The sequence below is a fragment of the Cupressus sempervirens genome, chromosome 3, assembly GCF_028749045.1.
Source record: "Cupressus sempervirens isolate cs-2001-9-10 chromosome 3, ASM2874904v1, whole genome shotgun sequence".
NCBI classification, from domain to species: domain Eukaryota; kingdom Viridiplantae; phylum Streptophyta; class Pinopsida; order Cupressales; family Cupressaceae; genus Cupressus; species Cupressus sempervirens.
In genome coordinates this window covers 681,853,034-681,876,038 of record NC_143120.1, presented here as the reverse complement: position 1 = coordinate 681,876,038, position 23,005 = coordinate 681,853,034, and the positions used below count along the sequence as shown (strand labels likewise).

General features: G+C 33.3%; 1 protein-coding gene across 1 annotated transcript; it reads left to right on the top strand.

Moving 5' to 3' along the window:
- The first annotated feature begins 9,028 nt into the window (after nt 1-9,028).
- On the top strand, nt 9,029-11,006 carry LOC149568565 (glutathione S-transferase F9-like). Its single transcript, XM_089817579.1, has 3 exons — nt 9,029-9,178; nt 10,107-10,155; nt 10,558-11,006. Exons 1-3 carry the CDS (start codon nt 9,029-9,031, stop codon nt 11,004-11,006), a joined length of 648 nt encoding a protein of 215 aa, XP_089673705.1.
- Nucleotides 11,007-23,005: the final 11,999 nt, after the last annotated feature.

The following is a 23,005-nucleotide window of genomic DNA, read 5'->3' as shown; positions in this document are numbered from 1 at the left end:
ATTATTACATGTTATGTAGGAGAATGTGGATAAGTTAGTAGCAATTTTGAATCAAGATTTTGGTTTAATGGATGAAGTGCATACCTGGGGTAAAGATTTACAAGCATTACTGACAATCAAAAGCCAGAGGTATTGGATGCTCATGGATGTATATATAGTGGAGGAACTAGATTTAATAGATGATTGGATTGAGAAGATTGCAGATGGAAATAAAGTAATGGAGTCATTAAATGCAGAGATTCATAGGCTCAAGGACCAAGCCCAAGAGCAAATTTTGGAAGATAAGAAACATTATAGTGATGCCTATTTGGACATTTTGAAGATGATGCACAGGAAAAACTAATACAAGTAGAGGTAGTAGTTCAGATATTTTGGAAAACTTTTGATGAAGTTTCTAATGATGAAGATATCCAGTAGGCTTTCAAAACAAAAGAAGCTTTATTATAGCTTGATACAAAACATAGGGATTTTGTGAAAACCTATATAGAAGTGGATAATTACAAGAAGAAAGTAAAGGATAAATATAATGCCTTATATTTATTGGATGTGGCTAAAGTCACTGAGATAATTGAAAAATTCAAGGGAAAATATCTAGACATAGCTCTAGTATAAGAGAAAACAAAACCCAGAGTCTAGAATTTTAATTTTGATACTTTGTGGAATTTTGCATTTTTTCCTTCGAGGTGTGCCAGGTGCATAGATGCATCAGGTGTGCTAGTGTGCTTTTTGAAAAGTGTTTTGGAAGATTTTGAAGAAGTCAGAGGTGCACTGACAATTAACTGCTAGTTCAAAAATTAGAGCTTTCCATGCATTGGAAACACATTCTGACATTAGTTTAACTCTAACAGATGTCTAGTAAAGATGGAAGTTCTATTTTTGGTACTCCAGACACTCTGACATCAACTGAAGGCTTTCTTCTTCTTATTTTCTCATGTTTTCTTTGTTTTAAGACATGTAAAGGCTCATGCATCCAATTAATGATATAAAATGGATGGAGTCCTATTAAGCACCAATTAGAGTCAGTTTGTACATAATTAGATTTTTTTTATTAGTTTAGAAGCATATGATTTCATAAAGATATCTCTCACTCTCAAAACCAATTGAGGAGAAGATTTCTTATAAATTCTAGATTGTAATATGTAATCAAAGCCACCATAATTTTGTAATAATATATGCTTTTGGTGCTCACATTTGGAGTGTAGTGATTCTTGCCTAAGTGTGTTATATTTTTTGGATGTATGTTTATGGAATTTAATTGAGCCAAAATTTTATTGCATTATTTTTGGTTGTGCAATTTTTTTTTTTGGTTTTTGCTACAGTTTTACAAATTTTGCTAACGTATCTAGTTCGAGAATAGATCACCCATTTTGTTCCTTCTTAACATTTTTTCTTGCATGAGGCACTTTTCATAGCCTTGTGATTTGATGAAAAGTGAAACATCTTACGTTTGTTAAATTCCCATCAACAATTGCATTAGTGGAATTAAGGAAGCACTGCTCCTACTTTCATTGGTTATCCACCAATCTTTTCAAAAGCTTAACTCGTAGACATGTTGTCTCCATGGTTTATGTCCATTAGGATTTACTTTTCAAGTTATTTTCTTAAACTTCTTGTCACCCTATCTTTGTTATTTTTTTTAGTAACCCCTTTTTTAAATTAGGAATTCATATTAGTTGCATTGTTAGATTGCATTCATTGAAAAACATAAAAATACAAAAATATAGTTCTTTTGTGTGTTTACTATTTTGAAGTAGCAAACAAATTCTACATTTTATCTGAAGTCATCCAAACTAGCAAAGGCCTCCTCATGAACACTCACATTTATCTTCAATTGAGTGGATTCTTGTAGGTCACAAGATCCCCCAGAACCTTGGAGTTGATACCCAAGATTGACTTTTCAATAGAGGAGTTCGAAAGGATTTCTGTCATTAAGCATCATGCAAAATGACAACTCAACAGGTCTACTTGGTGGTTTTCTACTTGAGAGGTATAGCCCATTTTCCCTCTTAGATGCATTATGCTTATGCTTGTCTTTCATTGACATAGACCTTGAGCTATGGTACAAGAGTTAGTTATGGAGGGTTCATTTGAGAGATGGTTTAGCTGGTTATCTCCTTGTGCATATATTTTTATGTTAGCTGAGTTTGAGAGATGTTCTATATTGGGAATATTCCTTGAATTACGAATGGTTATTCCTTGGTTTAGGAATGGTTTATGAGTTTTATCTTCTTGTGAAAGGCTTACATCTGTGCTTGGTTATATGATATAATATGGATGTTGTTGTGGCTTCTTGGTTGGGGTTTTATGGAGGAGATATTACTTGACACAATTTACATCTAGAAGTGTGTGTAGAAGGACATTATACAGGTTATGATTTGCATGGTTTCTCCTTGGTTTTGTTTATCTTCCCAGATGTTAGATTTCAATTATATTAGATTTGGGATTGGTTAGAGTTTGTGATCACTCTTTTGTGTTCATGCATATCATGTGAGAGATGTCATGGTTACTCTGTTATCTCTTTCCTTTGTTGGTTGTGGAGAAGTTCAGAGAGCATTAGAAACTTGTTATGATAGTTGTTCTTACATCTTATTGGTTTATGTATTGTGGATGTCCTTGATACTACATGGATTCACTTCTATGAGATGTTGTGAGTGGATTGGTTACAAATTTGACATTATCTTTTGCAGTGGAAGGTTCTTTGTGTATATGTGGCAACTGTTTTTCTTGAGGCTTATGATTGCAGGTCTCAAATTGGATATGTTGATGATGTGAAATTCACTTGATATACATTTGGAGGTATGGATAATTGGATTGGTTGGCACTTGTTGTGGGTGCTATTTCATCTATGAATTTTGAAAACTATGACTATATGTGATTACCTTTGGATCATGTATTTTTTCTTGTCATTTCAGTTGGTATATAATTTTATGATATTCATATGTGATAGCTTGGGTGTCTTTGTCTTTGGATAGCTTCTATGTATGTCCAATGGTAGTGACATAATAGGAGGTGGGAACATTCATGTTTGAGATGCTTGATAATTTGAAATTGTTGTGGGTACCAAGATGAAGCATGTAGTGTACTTACATGATGATGGATGTACTAGGAGGGATTCTATCCTTATTCATATATGTAGCTACATAATGGACCTTTGAAATGTATATAAAAGGTCAGAGATTTTTGATATAATGGGTGTTGCACACATTGCATAATATTGTTATATTTTTTTATTTTATTTTATTATATAACATTGTACCTAGGAGCACCTAGATATATGTAAAACATGGAGATATTCCCATGGGATATACTTGATGAACTTTGTATTGTAGAATTGTGATAATACTTGATGTAATTATTTAATATTGTGAAAAATAATTAAATGTCCAATATTAAATGTGGGTCAATACTTGGATTTGGTAGCACATGGTTTATGTAATACCACTTGGTGGTTTTTTGGGACTTGCTACTATATAAGAAACCAAGAGGGTAGTTTTTGTATGAGAAAGAAAAAAAGGACAAAAAGGAAAAAAGAAAAAAAGAAAGTCAAGCAAGAAAAGGCTTGACAAGTTAGCCAAGTAAAAGCACAAACCAGTGTCACCCTTTTACAAAGATAAAGGCTAACAAAATTATAGCTGTTCACATTCAATGACATAAAATGTTTAAAATGAAGTAAACTAATGAAATGTGTAGAAATGGATAAATTTTAGGATTATAATTTTTAATAATTATTTCAAATAAGAAATTATATATATTTTTATTTTTTAAAGATAAATTTTAGTTGCTAAAAAACCCTGGAAATTAGGGGTCTAGTTTCCACTACAAAATTATATGGAAATAAACTTATTTACCTTTGATCTTAGATTATATTATCGATAACATATGTAGCTAGAAAAATAAAAAATAAAAATGGGCTTTAGATCTATATTTTCTCTTTTATAACAATTCAAATTTCAACTTATTCAAATCGATTGTTTTCATCTCCCACCAAATTTTTTGAAATAAATCTATTCCAACCAAAAGAAAAATTATAGATTCTGGAAGAGGACTCTCTCCTCTAGAATGTCATATAATTTTTATTTTATTTTTATATTATTTAATATTTTTTCTTTCTCAAAATTGACAACTTCTCGAGTTTTAAAATACGTACTTATAATTTTTTTAAATTACAATATACTATATCTAATTAAAACACTATGAACTCTATATGAGAATAATCTTAATTTTGAGCTCTATAAAATGGTGTTTATATGTTATTAAAAAAATATCATAATAATTAGTAAGAGTTATTGAAACGTCAATTTTTTCAAATAATTATATATTTTTAGTAATTGGATACTAACTAGTATAAAACATGCATTTAATAGACATTTCCAATTGGAAAAGTGTGAGACCATATATGACTTAGCTAAACACATTTTATCAAGATCATATGTTTTAAAAAAATGTTTTTAAGATAGAAGTACTCAAATTTAGTCATTTTGATAAGTCAACCTGAAAGGTGACACAACTTTGTACTTTTACTCAGCCAAGGTAGCATTTGTGAAGGTTGTAAGCCTGGCATGTTAAGTGTTGATTCATGATTATCCACATGGATTTTTTGGTTGTGGTTGTGGATTTGAAGGCTTTTATAATTGTATTGCAATGGTATTTTTTTCGAATAACACATGATGATGGATGATTTTGGAGGTTGGGTTTTTCCCTCAATGAGGGTTCTCTAGGGTATATCTCATGTTACAATTTTTGGGGTATGTTGTCTTTTCTCTGTCATATGGATTTTAAGTTCTTATTTGTTTCAGATCTATTAAATATATGCTATGTGAAAACAATTATATTTTTGCAAGTTTCCTTACATTACTTTCTAATAAGACCATAATTGTTGTAGTACTCCCATAGATCATCAAAGAATTCTTTATAAGCTATGAGGTATTCATAATCTATTTTAGGGTTTGGGAGGTTTCCTTTTGCCAAATCCTCCTTAGGCCATCTTTTAAATAAGGATAATAAGTTATTAGGATTTTTTTTGTGATAATGTAACTTATTTAGAAGCTACCTCATAACATTTTTGAGAAAATGGGCAAGAGAGGAAGATGTGATTCATTGTATCTTCTTAGGATTCAAAAAGGGTGCATTGATAGGGGCCTTTGAATCCATACTTTTTGAACCATTTAAAAGTTAAAATACATTTCTATAATATTGTCTAAGTAAACATACCAACTTTTGGTAGAAAAACCTTTTACCAATATAGACGGAGGGGGAGACCTGAATGATGCTATTACTACTCATTGACCAATTCTTGGTATTCTTCCTTGATATTATAAGATCATATTTTAGATCCTAACCAAACTAGGAGTCATCTCTATTAATGAATGAAATATCATCTTTTTCTTGTAGAGAAAGTAGGGCATTGTCCAAAGATTTTTATTTCCATTTAGGGATGGATCCCCTTCTAGGAACTCAACTTTTTAGAGTTCTCACCATGTATTAAACATAAAAATACTTATACAAGTGGAAATTAATTCATAAAGAGGAGAATATCCTCCCCAAAATTCATCCCAGAACAATGCATTATTACTAGAGCCAATGTCTTATGAAAGTTTATAACAAATGATATCTCTAATATCTAAAATGGGATTCCATACATTAGAACTTTTAGGTGGGTTAGTGGTTCTAAAAATACTAAAATTATCATTTGGGGTTAAGTATTCACGATATAATATATTTTCCCATTTAGTGCTGGGGTCTTTATTCATCACCCATACAATTTTGACTCTTATGGCCATATTTTTCCATTTTAACCCTTTTATATAAAGAATCCTATTTCCTAAGAGTTTAGAAAATTTATTACAACCTATTAAAATCATTTTCTTTTTGTTTGAGACACATTGGGAAAGGAAGTTTTTCAACTTGCTTTTAATGGATTTTATTTTCTTTGGTTAAGAGAGTAAACAAGACACTTGGTAAGTTTGAAAGGCCAAAAGTATATATTTGTTCATTATAACACTGCCTACATTTGAGAGCTATTTTTCTTTCCAATTTTCTACTTTGTTATCAAACCTTGTGATGAGAGGATCCCATGCTTTGTAAGATCTATTATATTTTTCTATGACAATACCAAGATATTTCTAGGAAAAAATTCCTTTTATCCGAAAATGTTGCAAATATCATATTCTATTTGAGGTCTAGTATTTAAGAAGAAAATCTCATATTTTTATGAGTTAACTTGTTGTCTTGAGGCTTCTATGTATAGTTAAAAATTTTCTTTATCTCTTCTAGCTTCTACAGATGTGCATTTGGCCACAAGAGTGTATCATGAGTAAATTATTGACGAGTTATTTTGGATACCCCTTCCATCAACCTAATATTTGATATTAAGCCATTCTAGTGGTAATGGGTGACTATCCTACCAAAATATTTTTTACATATTAACAAAGAGAGAAGGAAGTATTGGACCTACTTGCCTTAGATCCCTAGATATAGAAAAGAATATTTTGGGGGAAGAATTTAGAAGAATTGAAACTTAGGATAGAGGTGCAATTGAAGATAAATTTTATCCATAGTTTGGAGAATCCAACAGAGGAAGTGTCAATCCACTTTGTCATAAGCTTTTTGAATATCAAGTTTTATAATCATGTTTGGATCCTTATTTTTAAGGTTCAAATGAATGAGTTCCTCGATAGTGATGAATCTATAGAAGATGGACCTTCTAAGAAAAAACCCAATTTGTTCTTCATAAATTAGGTTTATGAGGATTAGTTTGAGGCTGTTGGCTAGAGCCTTAGGTAGGATTTTGTACATTGTGTTGCATAGAGCTATTGGTCTAAAATCAATGAAAGATTCACTTTCTATTTTCTTATGGATGAGGGTGATGAAGGTATTATTAATCTCTTTGAGAATTTTTATTGATTTTCTTATATTTTCAATTCCTTCCTACAATTTTTGTCCTAAAAAGTGCCAACATTATTGGGATAATTTTTCCTAAAATCCATTTGGGTCAGGAGCCTTATTATGTTGCATTTGAACAATGTATTTTTTATTTCTTTTAAGGAAAATCTTTTGGTTAACATCTTGTTCTCATCTATATAGATTATTTTGGGGATGCCTTTGAGAAGTTTCTGTTGTGAACCAAGGTCCAATGATTCCCAATTATTAAGTGTATTATGAATGAAGAAAATTTCTTATTGGGCAATCTCTTTGGGGCCTTCAAGAAGAATACCTTGGTTATTTTTGATACTAGACATTTTGTTAATATTCCTCTTCTGTTTAGCGTTGTTTTGAAAAAACTTGGTATTCCTATTGCCATATGTAAGCCAGCCTTCTTTGGATATTTGTCTCCAAAATATTTCTTCTTTAGTAAGAATCTTCTTGCTAATTTAACAACTCTTTCTGTTTATTGTTTCCCATTCCATTTTTTATAATGTCTTCATTTAGTTCCCGAATATCATTTCCTACTTCCTCTTTCTCTTCTAAGATGTTTTTAAAGTGATTTTTATTTCAATTTTGAATCTTGACATTGAGATATTGAAGTTTGGAAACAAAACTGTATATTTTTTAACCTTCAAATGATTCTTTAGTCATCCATTTGTCCAAATGGGACACAAAATTGTTGTCTAAGAACCATGGATTTTCAAATTTGAAGAGACTTCTTGTTGGTTTTTCTTCTTCTATAATTTCTAGGGTTATTGGGAAGTGATCAGATCCAGATAGGGCAACTAAAGATGCCAAAATACTATAATTAAATGAAGTTGGGTTTCTATCAAATAAGAATCTATCTAATCTTTCATAAATGTATCCGTTCCTATACATGGTTTGTTATTCCAAATATACACCCCATTGCTTGTATTAATATCAATTTAATTTTTCACGATATCTAATCATTAAACTCTATCATAGACTAGGAGGTCTATTGTACAACTCCTTTTTTCTCATTCAAGTTTATTATTACATTAAGGTCCCCCCATTATGCAATTCTACTCAATGTGTGATATTAAGAAGCTCTTTATAGTTCTCCAAACTTCTTATTATCTAGATGTGTTGATCCAACCATTAATATTGATTAAAAAATGAAAAACAAAGATGACTTACTATTATTGCTTTTGATCCATCCCCCCATTCAATTGGTTTCTTTTATTGTACATTCAAATTTTACCTTCCTAGGGTCCCAAACAAAAACTAGTCCCTTAGAAGCAATAACAACCTTGATGCTTTTGATTTTCTACATGCCTAAATTTTTGCTTTATTTTTTAAATTTCTTCTGCTCTTAACTTTATTTCTTGAATTAAGAGTACTTCAGAGTTCAATAATTTTAAATTACACTTTAGAAGACATTGTTTGTTAGGGACCTTTAAGCCCCTAACATTCCAAATAGAAACCTGAACTTCCTTTTCCCTAAATGAAATAGATTAGAAATCTTAGTTTGATTTTCTCCTGAAATAGATTAGAGATATTAGTTTGATTTTCTGCTTCAGTAGTTATGTCTGTTCTATCTCTTAGAATATTAACATTTAATAATAGATTTTAAATTATATATATATATATATATATATATATAACCATCATATTAATAATTAATACTAATCATAACCCAATGAGCTGAAGGCAGTCTAAAGTCTAAATGCTTGAAGGAGCCAGGCCTACTCAACTCATTGACCAAGTTTGCTAGAATCCCTTCTTACGTAAGGTATGACACAATAGTATTTTAATTTATTTCGAGTTTTTTTTGTCTGTAACCGTTTAGAAATCGTCTATAATCATTTAGAAATCCTTTCTGGCGCCAGCCATGACGTATCAGTCTTTTTGTTTATTTCAAATCCTTTTGCTTGAGCCAAACGCAATGAAATGTAATTAGATGCACTTCATTAGTGTAAGTCAACGATATCATTCATTAATGATTTATATGTATTAATAGAGCGAGAGTAATTTGTCAAAGATCATAATGCTTAGCTATATAAATTGTTCACTGAGCTCCTGTAGTTACTAAAACGTAATTGTTATCATCTTCTAGTGCTGGGTCACATATTCAACAACTGCAATGGCTATAATCAAAGTACATGGTGATCATTTATCCACTGCAACTGGAATGGTTCGTGCTTGTCTAAATGAGAAGGATGTTGAGTATGAATTTGTCATGGTAGAACTCTCCAAGGGCGCTCACAAGCAACCTTCTTTTCTGTCTTTCAATGTAAGTAAAAGTAATTAATTTCCCTTTAGGCTACAAGTTCCATTTTGAGTTTTGAGTTTTTATATATTGTTTTACCTCCAATTCAGGTATTGCTCTGCCATCTTCTATACTTATTATCGGGATACGATCGTATCTAATAAAATAGATTAGAGGTTTTTTCTGATGTGATTTTTGGATGTTTTGTTTGATATTGTGGTTGAAACTAATATTTCGCAGCATATTAGAGGTACAACTCTTTGTAATTTATTTCTTCAATCCTATCTTTGATTAAAAGTATTTCTCATATGATTTGTGATAGGCTTGCAGATGAGAGATACCACATCTACAATCTATCTCTTAAATGGTATCCTTGACCTATAATAGACTTGAAGTATTGTCTTCTATGATTTGTAGGCATTTTGTTTTGATTTCTTTCTTGTAATATCATTTCACAGAAGCTCTGATGAAAAATGGGGTTCTAATTTTAACTTATATCCAAATCAATTTACAATTGGATATCTGAACATCGCATTCCAAGACTTTATGTTTAGGGTTAAGAATATTAACAGTGAAAGATGACTTACTTTAATTTTTTCCCTTCATATTTCGCCTAATGAGCTTAACAATCTTCATATAGAATCTCTCACAAGTATCAAATTTGGTTTATGACAAAATTTGTGTAGCTAATTAAGAACAGTACTTTTTAGGTTGTAATTTGTCCATTCTATCCGTTACTGCTTAAGTGTTCTAACATATAATAGTAAATTGATTAGTAAATAATATTAAGTTGGTAATTATAATGATTGCGCGTTATGTGGGTCTCCTTGTTTAATATATTTTTAAAATAAAAAGGATGTCTTGAAAACTAGAAAATTCAATAAATTGGCGAAGGATTGCTCCTACTGGATTTTACTCTGCTATTTTAACAGATCTTTTGATGCTGTTGCAGCCATTTGGACAAGTTCCTGCCATTCAAGATGGAGATCTCACCTTATTCGGTAAAGCCAATTGTACTAGATTTAACTATTCCACTAGACTGTTCACACAAGTTCAAATATAGATTTAATTTATTTAATCAATTACATTAACTTGTTTGGTAGAGCTTATTTATTGAAATTAGATGTGCTATATAAATAAAATCATCATAAATGAAACTACAATCATGAAATCTTAATTAAGAAACGGGCCATTCTTAAACAAGATAAATATTAAATTTGAAAAAGTAAGTCAATTTTATCTATTTGATTTTTTTAACACAGAAATCAAACTTTAATATATAATGTTTTAAGTCTTAAAGAAATGTCTACCATCTTGATAAAGAATGGAGGTAAGTTTTTAAGTTACAAATAATGGAAGTAACCTTAAACATTTACTGACATACACCAATTTCTTTTGGACAGAGTCAAGAGCCATTATCAGATATTTAGCCAAGAAGTACCATGGACAGGGCACCAATCTATTGGGAAGCACAATAGGAGAGCAAGCCATGGTAGAGCAATGGTCTTATGTGGAATCACAATCATTTGCTGCTCCCTGCTCTGCAGTTGTGTTTCAGATCCTGATCGTCCCCATGATTGGAGGAAAGACAGATCAAGCAATAGTGGACAGCAACCTTAACAAGTTGAGTAGTGTGCTGGACATTTATGAAGAAAGGCTTTCAAAGAGCAACTACTTAGCTGGGTCTTTTTTCAGTTTGGCAGATCTTCAACATTTATCATCTATCCACGCCCTTGTGAATCTAGCTGGGCAGGGAGAAGTTATAACATCCAGAATGCATGTGAAAGCGTGGTGGGAAGATATATCTTCTCGCCCTGCTTGGAAGAAAGTTGCAGAGATGATGAAACTCTAGTTTCAGCAATTAGTGTGTGTAGGTTTCTTGCGTGTTGGAGATTTTCTAAGAGAGTATTTAGTGCTTTGTAGGTTTTAACTGCTGCATTATATAAATCGAATAAGCTTGGCTTCTTGACTGCTTTGAGCTTTTTTGATGTTTAGTTTTTTCTTTCTTTTTCCTTAAATTGAATGATGTTACTATTCCAAATAGAGTGGGAATTCGATTAGCTTACGAATCTGAGAATCTCATAAGAGATAAGTAATTGTTTGGGTTAAAATATCTCTTTTGATCACCTTTTGTCTCTCGTTTTATTACTTTTAGAAGCAGAAGATATTGCAATTAGTAAAGAACGAAGCATCTACACATGAACCCTCAGCAAGTAGCTCCAAAGGGTAAAACCACGATGAATAATACTTCAATTCTGGATCCAATTGATCGAAAATTTCCTCGACAAATAAGAAGTCCGTGTCCAACAATTTCAATTTTAATGCAAGTGATGAATTTCTTAGACACACTAAAGAAGAAATTAAATTTGGAAAAATAAGTCAACTTTGACTATTCAACATTTTTAATGTGGAAATCATGTTTTAGTATATGATGTTTATGTGGTTAGCTTTAACAATATGAAAATAATTGTAGCTCTTTAGATTTGTAAGATAATGGATGTCACAACCTCTAAATAAGATAATGTTACATTGATTTATGCTGATCTGATGGCTGAGCATTTTTATTTACTCTTATACATTCTCAAATTGGTAAGGATGAGGTATGGAATAGAGACAATCATCTAGTAAGGTTCTCAAATTGGAAAGGATGAGGTATGGAGTAGAGAAAGACATCTAGTAAGGTTTAAATTTTTTGAGGTAATCACAAATGGGATCTCTCTGTATATGGCTATTTAGCTAGAAGAATTTTATAATACACTATATAAAGATAGAAATGCCAACAAGTATCTACTATAACATATTTAAAATTAAAAAAATTACTTTAAACTCATTTCAAGCAAAAACACACAATTGTAACTCTTAGTTAGCAATACAACTACAGTCCACTTCAAACTAAAAGATCATGTAGTTAAAGAATAAGAAAGATAATGGAAAGACTCACTAGAACCTTCGATGAAGAGTGTAGTAACTAAAAAAAAATGCTACATGGATTTCCTTTTACAATAAAAAGGCCTTCTTCTACCTACTTCTATACATAGAAATAGTGTGTCAAATATTTGCAAAAGATGAATATGGCTTGGTTAGGACGGTTGGAGGAGGTAACATAAAGAACCAAGAAGATTATCAGAGTGTTCATTTCAAATTATTAGTGATGGACTGAGAGTTATTAAAGAAACTATTTATTTATAATTTTAACAAGTGTTTCATAGTAACTTTTGATCAAGGTTAAAGCAGGTTTTGAGGGGATCTGAAGCCTCTTACAAATAGATTTTATCAGGGATCTAGAACCCTATCAAGCATGAAACTTTACCATAGATAAAATAATAAACAATCTACAAGCCCAATAGAAACAAACAATCTGCAGCCTAGAAAAGATTGAAAAAAGAGGACCATGTTGGAAATATAAGAGGAGTAACTAAGAGGGGAGGGTTGAATCAGTTACCACAAAAAATAAATCCTAGATCCCTTACATGTCAGTACAAGTCAAACTCTAAACTCTGATGTAACTTGGTAAATAAAGAAGCACTCAATTTACATTAACAAATGTTGTAACTCGATAAACACTAAAATAATTTGGCAAATGCTTAACATGAAAATCTTAAGATGTTATCTACATAATTAATCTTACTTTAACTTAGTTGCATACACATAAAAGAAATAGCATGAACACAAGTGACACCAACATTTAACGTGGAAATCCAATTTGAAAAATATTACCAATTGCAACTAGTTACTATTTTTCACTCTTTTGAAGTGAGCCTTGTTAGGAGCCAATCCTATTAAAGGTTACAAAACACACTGCTAGGTGTGACCCTATTAGAGGATTTAATCACCCTGTTAGGAGTGACCTTGTTAGAGGTCTTTAGATACTTCAATATAAATGCCACATGTTAAAGGATTTACAAATAGTTGTTAAGCTAACTCTATTAAGAGATTTAGATCACTGCTACAATGGTTAGAGAGTAACAATGAGATTACCTAATTTCCAATGCAACTGAATTGTTGATTATAGATCTTAATTCTAGCTTATATACTTGATCCTTCCTAATCAAATATATTTTTGTAGTTCACTAAGGATATCCTATTTATCCTTCTAATTTGCTTCCTCTAAGCAAGACATAGTCATAGGTCTCAGTGGTTGGATCAACAATTTAGAATGTGCAAGGAGACTTTTCCCATTGGCACTATTATATCAGTTGTTGATTTTGCTGAGAACTGCACATTGAAACCTCAAAATGAGACACAATCTTAGTATTACAACTCTATTCAGATTACTATTTTTGCTCACATAACATATAGGCATGCCTCTGATAGTGTGGAAGATAATCAGAAGATTATTAGAGAGTATGATTTTTATATGAGTGATGGTAGATCTCACTCTCATGAGTTTGTGCAACATTGTTTCGAGAATTATTTTGATTTCTTACATGAGCATGCAATTGCTATGGATAGACATATCATTTGGTTTGATAACTGTACAGGTCAATTCAAGAATGCTCAATTTTTTTATTGGTTGTGTAGGATGCACGTAGAGAGAGGGGTGCCTCATATTTGGAGTTTTTTAAAGTCCAGCCATGGAAAAGGGGAACATGATGGAGGGAGCAGGGGCATGTGTGAAGAGAGCTCTAGTTAAGGAGAAACTAAAAATTTTAGCAACAGAGCTTCTTGATGCTCGTAGCATTGTTGATTGGTGTAGTTTAGCATTATCACAGGGGGGGACTCTTGATTCAGTGGTACGCAAGTTCTTTTGGTTGGTCGAAGAAGGGTCCGTAGCTTATAGATCAAATTGTGCTACAGTGAGAGACTCATCAAAAATGCATTCATTATGGAGCTCTGATTCTAGTACATGGACCATTTGGACACAATAGCTAGCTTGCTTTTTTCCTAGTTATTTTTAGTGTGATTGAGATCATTGTAAGTCAAGTGAGTGGGTGGACACATGGGCTCCACATTATCTTACTCCATTTTCTATCATACCGTCTATCAGAAATGATGACATGGAAAGTTCACTTGAGCATAACTATCTATCAAATCTACTTCAGCGAGGACATGTCTTTGCATTGGTTGCACCATAGGAGAATGATGAGAAATCTGATTATTGGTTAGCAAGTTGTGTAAGAGGTAAAAAAAAACTTGCACAACCGATCGTAGATGATGATGGATTCACATATCCTACTGGTTCAGTGGTTGTTGTTGGAACATGGCTATGGGCATACATGCTTAGAAGGAATGGAATTCTTGCATTCAAAGACTATCAGAAGCACAAAATAATTCTCATATATTCGCATCTTATTATAGCAACAAATGTAAAGTTTTTGAAGCATCAAGAAAGACCAAAAGTAAAAGAAATTTTTACTATTGCTAATGCTGATCATGAAGCCCTGTTGGAGACCCTAAGACCCTATTGGAACACTTGACTAGGTATATTTACTTCTTATGTTATTTTCTTAATAATGATTCAATGAACTGATGATTATATTAATTAATACAATAAGTTCCTAATTTTTTTATGATATTGGAATGTAGGTACATCATGAAGAGTTTTGGGGGGGTGGGTGGCGTTATATTGGGGAGAATTCCTAAGATTTATGATGTATTATGATGTAAAATGTGAACTTTTTTTGTATATGGTTTTTGTAATAATGAAAAAGATAGGTTAAATTAGTTGCACATTCTAATTTGTATTTTGGTAAGTTCTTTGTAAGGAATTATAAGAGGAAGATATTGAATAAGTTCTTGCAAATCATATTTGCATGTGATACAAGGCTATAATGACAATTTTAAGAGCATTTATAACTATATGAAAGATAATTGCTTGCGGATATCTTATTACAAGTTTGGCTTTTTCCTTATTTGACATAAAGCTGACATTATGATTATTAAAACTATTTTTGTCAAACTAATCAAATAAGAAAAATCTAGAAAGTACGGATGAAAAATTAGAATACTTGATTTCTTCCATTTTGCAACCAATCATGGCATTTGAAAGCATAAAGAGTCATAATATTGTATAATGTTTTGAAAGACTTTCATATTGAAAAGTTGTAAAGGACCATGAGATTTGAATTTTAGTAATGTCTAGGTTTTCATAGGGTAAGTGGGTCATTAGGTAGGTCCTAATAAGGTCTCATAATAATCTCAAGTCATTTCATAATTGAAACATTCAATAAGTCACTTAAAATTTACCTTATTGCTTTAGAAAATTCAAACCTTGAATGTAACGGCTACATGAGCATTTTGGAGGGAAACTCCATAGTTTAAATTTTATGAAGGAATAGGAAGTGAAACCAATTGGAGGTGGTTGAGGGGGTTATTAACCATCCCCTGAAACTTATAAATAGTGTTTGTATGGACTATAAGGGCAGTATGTACGGACTGATTCTGAATTTTGAATTAAAAAACTTGGATTTTAATAGTAATTTGAAGGTTCTTTGGAGTTTCTGAGTTCTTTATGATATTCTAATGCATTGAGGCATCTTCTAAGATCTATAAGGAAGTTTAGGACCAAGTTTTGATTTCATTTTGGAAGGGTTATTCATCTAACTTGCTGCTTGTTGGCTATAACAGTCCTTTTCATAAGCATTTTGACAGTTTTTTCATCTAATCATGGTCATTCCATGAAATTCTTACCTGATTCTTCATGGAATTCCATTTTTCTAACATGTATAATGTCTTCTAAACTTGAAATGATCAACTAACCATAATAATTGGTGGCCACCAAACATAAAAGTGTGAAAACAAGGGTTGAAAGTGAGGGGACAATCCTATAGGAAGAGATTTTAATTAAAGAGGGTAGTTTTTGTGAGTTGATTCATGTTTATGGTGATAATACATAGATGTCTAAATTTTGAATTAGTCCAGGAAGGCTTGGCACGTGTGAGATTGGTGATGCCCTAGGAACAAGGGTTTTGAGAAGGTGAATTGGGGATTTTGGGGTTAGGGAACCCATAGACTAAAATTGAGAGTGGATTTGTCTAATTGAATTCATTTTAGGAGCCTATGCAAAGTTTGGAGTCCAAATCTTAAGTCCTTCTAGTGGTTGCTTTGTAAATGCATCTTTTCTACATTGTTAAAAAATAGGAGAAGTGTGAAAGTTCATTGATATTTTCCAAAGGAAGGGTATCTAAATCTTATATATGTTTTGTGAAAGGATAAAGGGTATCCAAAAAATTCATTTATTCAAGGAGTCTTTTGGAAAAAATAAAAGTTAGCCACCTATTTGTCTTGTTGCTATCACAGAATTATAAAGTTGCATAGACAACATTTTGGCATGTTGTACATTTTGGCTTGAAAATTATTGAAACTCAAGGGTAAGTGTTGGAACATGGTCAATATGTCAAAACAAACTCATTGAAGCCTTAAAACCTCCTGGAGTTGACCATTTGTAGGATTTGATCATCAGGACCTAGAAGGGTCACTTGGCACATTGTTACAAATTTGCTCATTTTAGGTTGTTACTTGGGTCCATCACCCTATCCTCTGCATCACTTGCATATTGTCAACATTTGAGACTGAAGAAACATGTTTCATTTGATCCTTTCCATAATCATCTTTATGTTCAAGTGCATCATGGTTCATAGTGTTTCTCGTTTTTGTTGGTTCATCATGGTTGCCAGGCATTATTACAACCATGCCAACTCTTCCTCAATTGGTTACCATGCTTAGAATCATTGGAAAAATTGCATATACTCTAAATTTTTAGTAGCAAGGTTCTCACAAAAAACTTTTACAATACTATAAAAATAATCTTTTAAGCTTTGGTTAGCTACCATCTCCAAATGAGCTATTCATTAATATGGTGATTTAACATCATTCTAATATTTTGAGCTCTTAGGTCCACCCCTTGAAACAAGAGTAAAATTGATAAGAATTTCTTTGCATGCAGTCTCAAGCCTCCCCAAACGAACTAGTCATTACCAAGGTGGTTCAACATCACCCATTAGTGTTGAACCCTTAGGCTCACCCTTCCAACTAAGAGGAAAATTGGTTCTTAGTCCAATAACATTAATGAAATACAGGGAACACTAGTGCAAAGCACCTAATCATTTTTCTTTTCTTGATGTAATCAGGTCTAGGGATAGATCTAATGATCTCCCTATGACCATCCACATTTGTAATGGACACAAGACCCCCATGTTGCAACTATAAGCCTTGGCCATCAATTGGTCCAATAAAGTGAATTTTTGGTAAATTCCATGTTTTTTAGGTAAGCCTAGATGTTTAGAACATTATTAGGGTCCCTAGGAGTTTGTAGAGTCCATTTGCAATCAAATTTGTAATAAAACTTGTCTTAGCGCAAAAATTGCAAAAATTTGCTTGGCAACTTTTGCAATTTTCTTGACAACTTTTCAAAATCTAACTCCTAATGGCTAGAACTATTTGAATAGTTAGTGCCATTAGCTCCGAGTGGGTGGGTGAACCCTAGTGACACCCTTGTTTCGATCACAGAGACCATCCATCGTCCGCAACCAACCCATACCGAGGAGTCCCCAAGGTTCTCTAAGTGTGTTTTGAGGTCGATCTTCCGAGAGTCATAACTTGAAGCTTGTGAGGGCTATTGATTAACTATTGAATACGGTGATGTTGAGGCCTAAAATAACCTATCTCATTTTTGAGAGATCACATTTTGTTTGGATTCGGCACAACGATCTTGCTTGATGCCAAAACTTGCAATGTGCCTTAGTTCATAGGTGCACCACAGCATAACTTTGAAACCACTGATCTTGGCATCGAATCGTCAGCGCCATTAGCTCTGAGTGGGTGGGTGAACCCTAGTCACACCCTTGTTCCAGCCACAGAGACCATCCATCATCCGCGGCCACCTTGTACCGAGGAGTCTCCAAGGTGCTCTAAGTGCATTTCGAGGTTGATCTTCCGAGGGTCATAACTTGGAGCTTGTGAGGACTATTGATGAGCTATCAAATGTTACAGGACGGTGATGCTAAGACCTAAAATAACCTATCTCATTTTTGAGAGATCACATTCCATTTGGATTTGGCACAATGATCTCGCTCGATGCCAAAACTTGTAGTGTGCCTCAGTTCATAGGTGTACGACAACACAACTTTGAAACCACTAATCCTGGCATCGAATCGTTAGTGCCATTAGCTTTGGGTGGGCAAGTGAACTAGTGACACCCTTGTTCTAGCCATAGAGACCATCCATCATCCGTAGCCACCCCGTACTGAGGAGTCCCTAAGGTTCTCTAAGTGTGTTTTGAGGTCGATCTTCTGAGGGTCATAACTCAGAGCTCGTGAGGGCTATTGATGAATTGTCAAATGTTACAAGATGGTGACGTTGAGGCCTAAAATAACCTATCTCATTTTTGAGAGATCACATTCCATTTGGATTCGACACAGTGATCTCGTTCGATGCCAAAACCCATAGTGTGCCTCAGTTCATAGGTGCACCACAGGGTAACTTTGAAATCGCTAATCTTGGCATCAAATTGTCAGTGCCATTAGCTCCGTGTGGGTGAGTGAACCCTAGTGAAACCCTTGTTTCAGCCACAAAGACCATCCATCATCCACAGCCACCCCATACCGAGGAGTCCCCAAGGTTCTCTAAGTGCTTTTCGAGGCCAATCTTCTGAGGGTTATAACTCAGAGCTTGTGAGGGCTATCGATGAACTGTTGAATGCTACAAGATGGTGATACTGAGGCCTAAAATAACCTATCTCATTTTCAAGAGATCACATTCCATTTAGATTCAGCACAACGATCTCGCTTGATGCCAAAACTCGTAGTGTGCCTCAGTTCATAGGTGCACCACATCATAACTTTGAAACCACTGATCTTGGCATCGAATCGTCAACGCCATTAGCTCTAGGTGGGTGGGTGAACCCTAGTCACACCCTTGTTCTAGCCATGAAGACCATCCATCATCCGCGGCCACCCCATACCAAGGAGTCTCCAAGGTGCTCTAAGTGCATTTCAAGGTTGATCTTCCGAGGGTCATAACTTGGAGCTCGTGATGACTATTGATGAACTGTTAAATGCTATAGGATGGTGATGCTGAGACCTAAAATAATCTATCTCATTTTTGAGAGATCACATTCTATTTGGATTTGGCACAATGATCTCGCTCAATGCCAAAACTCGCAGTGTGCCTTAGTTCATAGGTGCACCACAACACAACTTTGAAACCGCTAATCTTGGCATCGAATCATCAGTGCCATTAGCTCTGGGTGGGTGAGTGAACCCTAGTGATACCCTTGTTCCAGCCATGAAGACCATACATCATCCTCAGCCACCCCATACCGAGGAGTCCCCAAGGTTCTCTAAGTGCGTTTCAAGGTTGATCTTCCAAGGGTCATAACTCGGAGCTTGTGAGGGCTATCAATGAACTGTCAAATGCTACAAGATGGTGATGCTGAGGCCTAAAATAAAGTATCTCATTTTTGAGAGATCACATTCCATTTGGATTCGGCACAACGATCTAGAACATTGAAGGAGGAGGCATACTTAATCGACAATATGAGCTATTTGCTTTGCCAGATGTAAAGAAATCTTCTCGATTCCATTTGAATAATAGTAGTTGATACCATCTATACAAACATAACTATCAAGAATAAGGGAAACTTCATGATCTTGAACATTTAATGTTTACCTCAAAGAGTTAGATGGTCGCCCCATTTTTGTGGCATGTATGGCTGAATCATTTGTACAGTGGAAATCTCCCATCCATTTTCTAATGGACTCAGCAGTAACTTCATCATTTGAAGCAAACATCTAGATTGAATTTTCCCTCAACTAACTAGCCAAGAAGCCAAGGAATTCAAATCTTTTGTTGCCTATTGTAATGCCTTCCTTCAAAATTGACAATATTCTATCATATACTTTTGATCTTTGTGGTCTTGCATGAAAACCATATTCAATTTTTGTAGTCAAAGCAATTGAATGAAGCTTATTAAAGTCCTCCTCCACAAAAGAGACTTTGAGGAAATTTATCAACATACTTTGAAAAATGTCTTGTCACTCGACTTGAAATATTCAAGTCGGGGCCCAAAAAGTAGACCCTAGTCGGAGTAACTAGGGCCTAATGGAATTTCAATTTGTCATTATGTCTAGAAATTGTCAGAGACTTCAACTAATTTTGACTAGTTTGCAACTTCTTTACTTGATTTGAAGCCATGTTTCTGGGTTGAAACATCTTGACTTCAATTTATGCAGTTCTATTAAGGCCAGACATATGTGCAAAGCTGATTTCTTCTCATTATTTAGCAAATCAAAAAAGTGACAATTCAATGTTGGGCCACTGAGTATCCCACAATGAATAAGAGAGTTGATTTGAAATAGTATCTCATAAGGTAGATTAACACCCTCTCGAACATTAACAATTGGAACCATACATGGAAAGGGAGAAAATGAATTGCCATTTTCTAGAATAAGTTGCTCTGTCATTGCTCTATGCAAAGGCAAGCTTTCAATGATTTTAGCAAGCTCGATACCATTAGGAAGTTTCAGAAAAAAATGCATTTGACTATCCAATGCTACAAAATGCTGAGAAATCTGTTGTCTTACACCAAATAACTCAACTCAAACTCTTAACTCTGATGTAACTCGGTAAATAAAGAAGCACTCAGTTTACATTAACAAATGTTGTAACTCGGTAAACACTAAAGTAACTTGAAAAATGCTTAACATAAAAATATTAAGATGTTATCTACGTAATTGATCTTACTTTAACTTAGTTGCATACACATAAAAGAAATAGCATGAACACAAGTGATACCAAGATTTACGTGGAAACCTAATTTGAAAAAAATTACCAATCGCAACTAGTTACTATTTTTCACTCTTCTGAAGTGAGCCTTGTTAGGAGCCAACCCTATTAAAGGTTACAAAACACACTGCTAGGTGTGACCCTATTAGAGGATTTAATCACCCTATTAGGAGTGGCCTTGTTAGAGGTCTTTAGACACTTCAATATAAATGCCACCTGTTAGAGGATTTACAAATAGTTGTTAAGATAACTCTATTAAGAGATTTGGATCACTGCTACAATGGTTAGAGAGTAACAATGAGATGACCTAATTTTTAATGCAACTAAATTGCTGATTATAGATTTTAATTCTAGCTTATATACTTGATCCATCCTAATCAAATGTATCTTTGCAGTTCACTAAGGATATCCTATTTATCATTCTAATTCGCTTCCTCTAAGCATCATCAAAATTTTCAATTATATTCCAAACATTCAATCCTCAACTTGACCTTATATTTATATCTTATACATTGTCAAGTCAACTTGAATACAACTTAGAATAATTAATATTCATCTCCTGAGTCAGCTAGAACCAAAAAATATTTCACTTGAACTTAATATTCTGAAACAAGAAAATCCTTTGTTAGCCGACCCTACTTGGTAGATACTAACTCAAAGTGATTTTTCTATGTTAACCAAGTAAACTTGGTCAACACTGCATATTTACAAAGCTCCTTTGGTAACCGAGTGAGCTCGATTAACACTTGTTCCATCCAACTTTTTATTCATTAACCAAGTGAGCTCGGTTCACACTCAACTTTTGTAAACTTTCCTTTGTCACTCGAGTGAACTTAGTACACACTATCTTCTGAACTAGGCAAACTCTAGAATGCTCAACAGATAGAGGAAACTTTCTTTAATTCTCGAGTGAGCTCGGCATACACTGACTGGAAATGATATAACATTTTGTGTAACATCAAAGACAATACACAATTAATCAATTATTCTCAACAATTTTCATCTTTGGCATTGATGGAAACATAACATGTCATTTGCCTTGCTCACTTTTTGGACACATGTACTTACTTGACAACTTAGACATACACTTCTGAATCCTTTTATGGACTATGAACACTTCTAAATAATGGATTCTCCATTCAAGTCTTTAATTCCAAAAGGATAAGGGTATCCCTAGGATTGGATCTCTCTTTCTTTGATACATTCAATATGTTGAATCTCATACATAGGTAACACATTCAAATTCAATATGATAAATCTCATACATAGGTAATGCATGTTGATTCAATATGCTAAATCCTATAGAAGGGTAACACATGAAAATTCAAATATGCCAAGCCCCACACATGGGTAATGCATTAAAAAAATTGAATTCATCATACTAATTCCCATACATCGGAAATGCATTTTGTAATTTTATTTTTGTGTGATTCATACTAAGATGCACACTTCTTATTGGGCAATCTAATCACACTCATTTTTCTTTGTGTCTCTCAAAAATTGATTTATGTCTTATTATGATCTTAGCGTTAGAAAGGATTTAATCCCTTGGGGGCTTAGTGGATTATTTTTTCCTTAATATGTGATAAGATCATCTTATGCGTTATGTTCTAATTTAGCAAGATTTTAGGTTGAGCTTATACTCTCACTAAAGTAGGGGCTAAATGTATCATCTTAAATTGGAAGCACTTCAATTCAATGTTTGTTTAGCACCCATTTAATGTGATTCTATCACAATTTACATCTAATTTTCACTCTCCCATTTATTCTTATCTCTTTTTATCCCTCTAAGATGGAATTGAGGTAGGATTAGATGGATCCTCCTTAGTATTCCTATTCTATGGAGAAAATATAATTGAGGTAATACTTATTCTCTTGATGTCCTCCTTTTTCATCTTCCAATTTCCAAAATCCCCTTTCCATACTAAAATAAGACTATTCTCTAGATCGACCTAATTTCCCCAAGTTTGGACCTATTCTAGGACCCCAAGGGAATCCTAGAGCTTTGTAATGTCTACCCCTAGTTGACTTTTATGATTGTATTGTTAGATTATTTTAGGCCTTTTTTATGTTCATGTTTATGATTATTATTACTTGGTTACTATATTAGATTAAATGTATTTCATA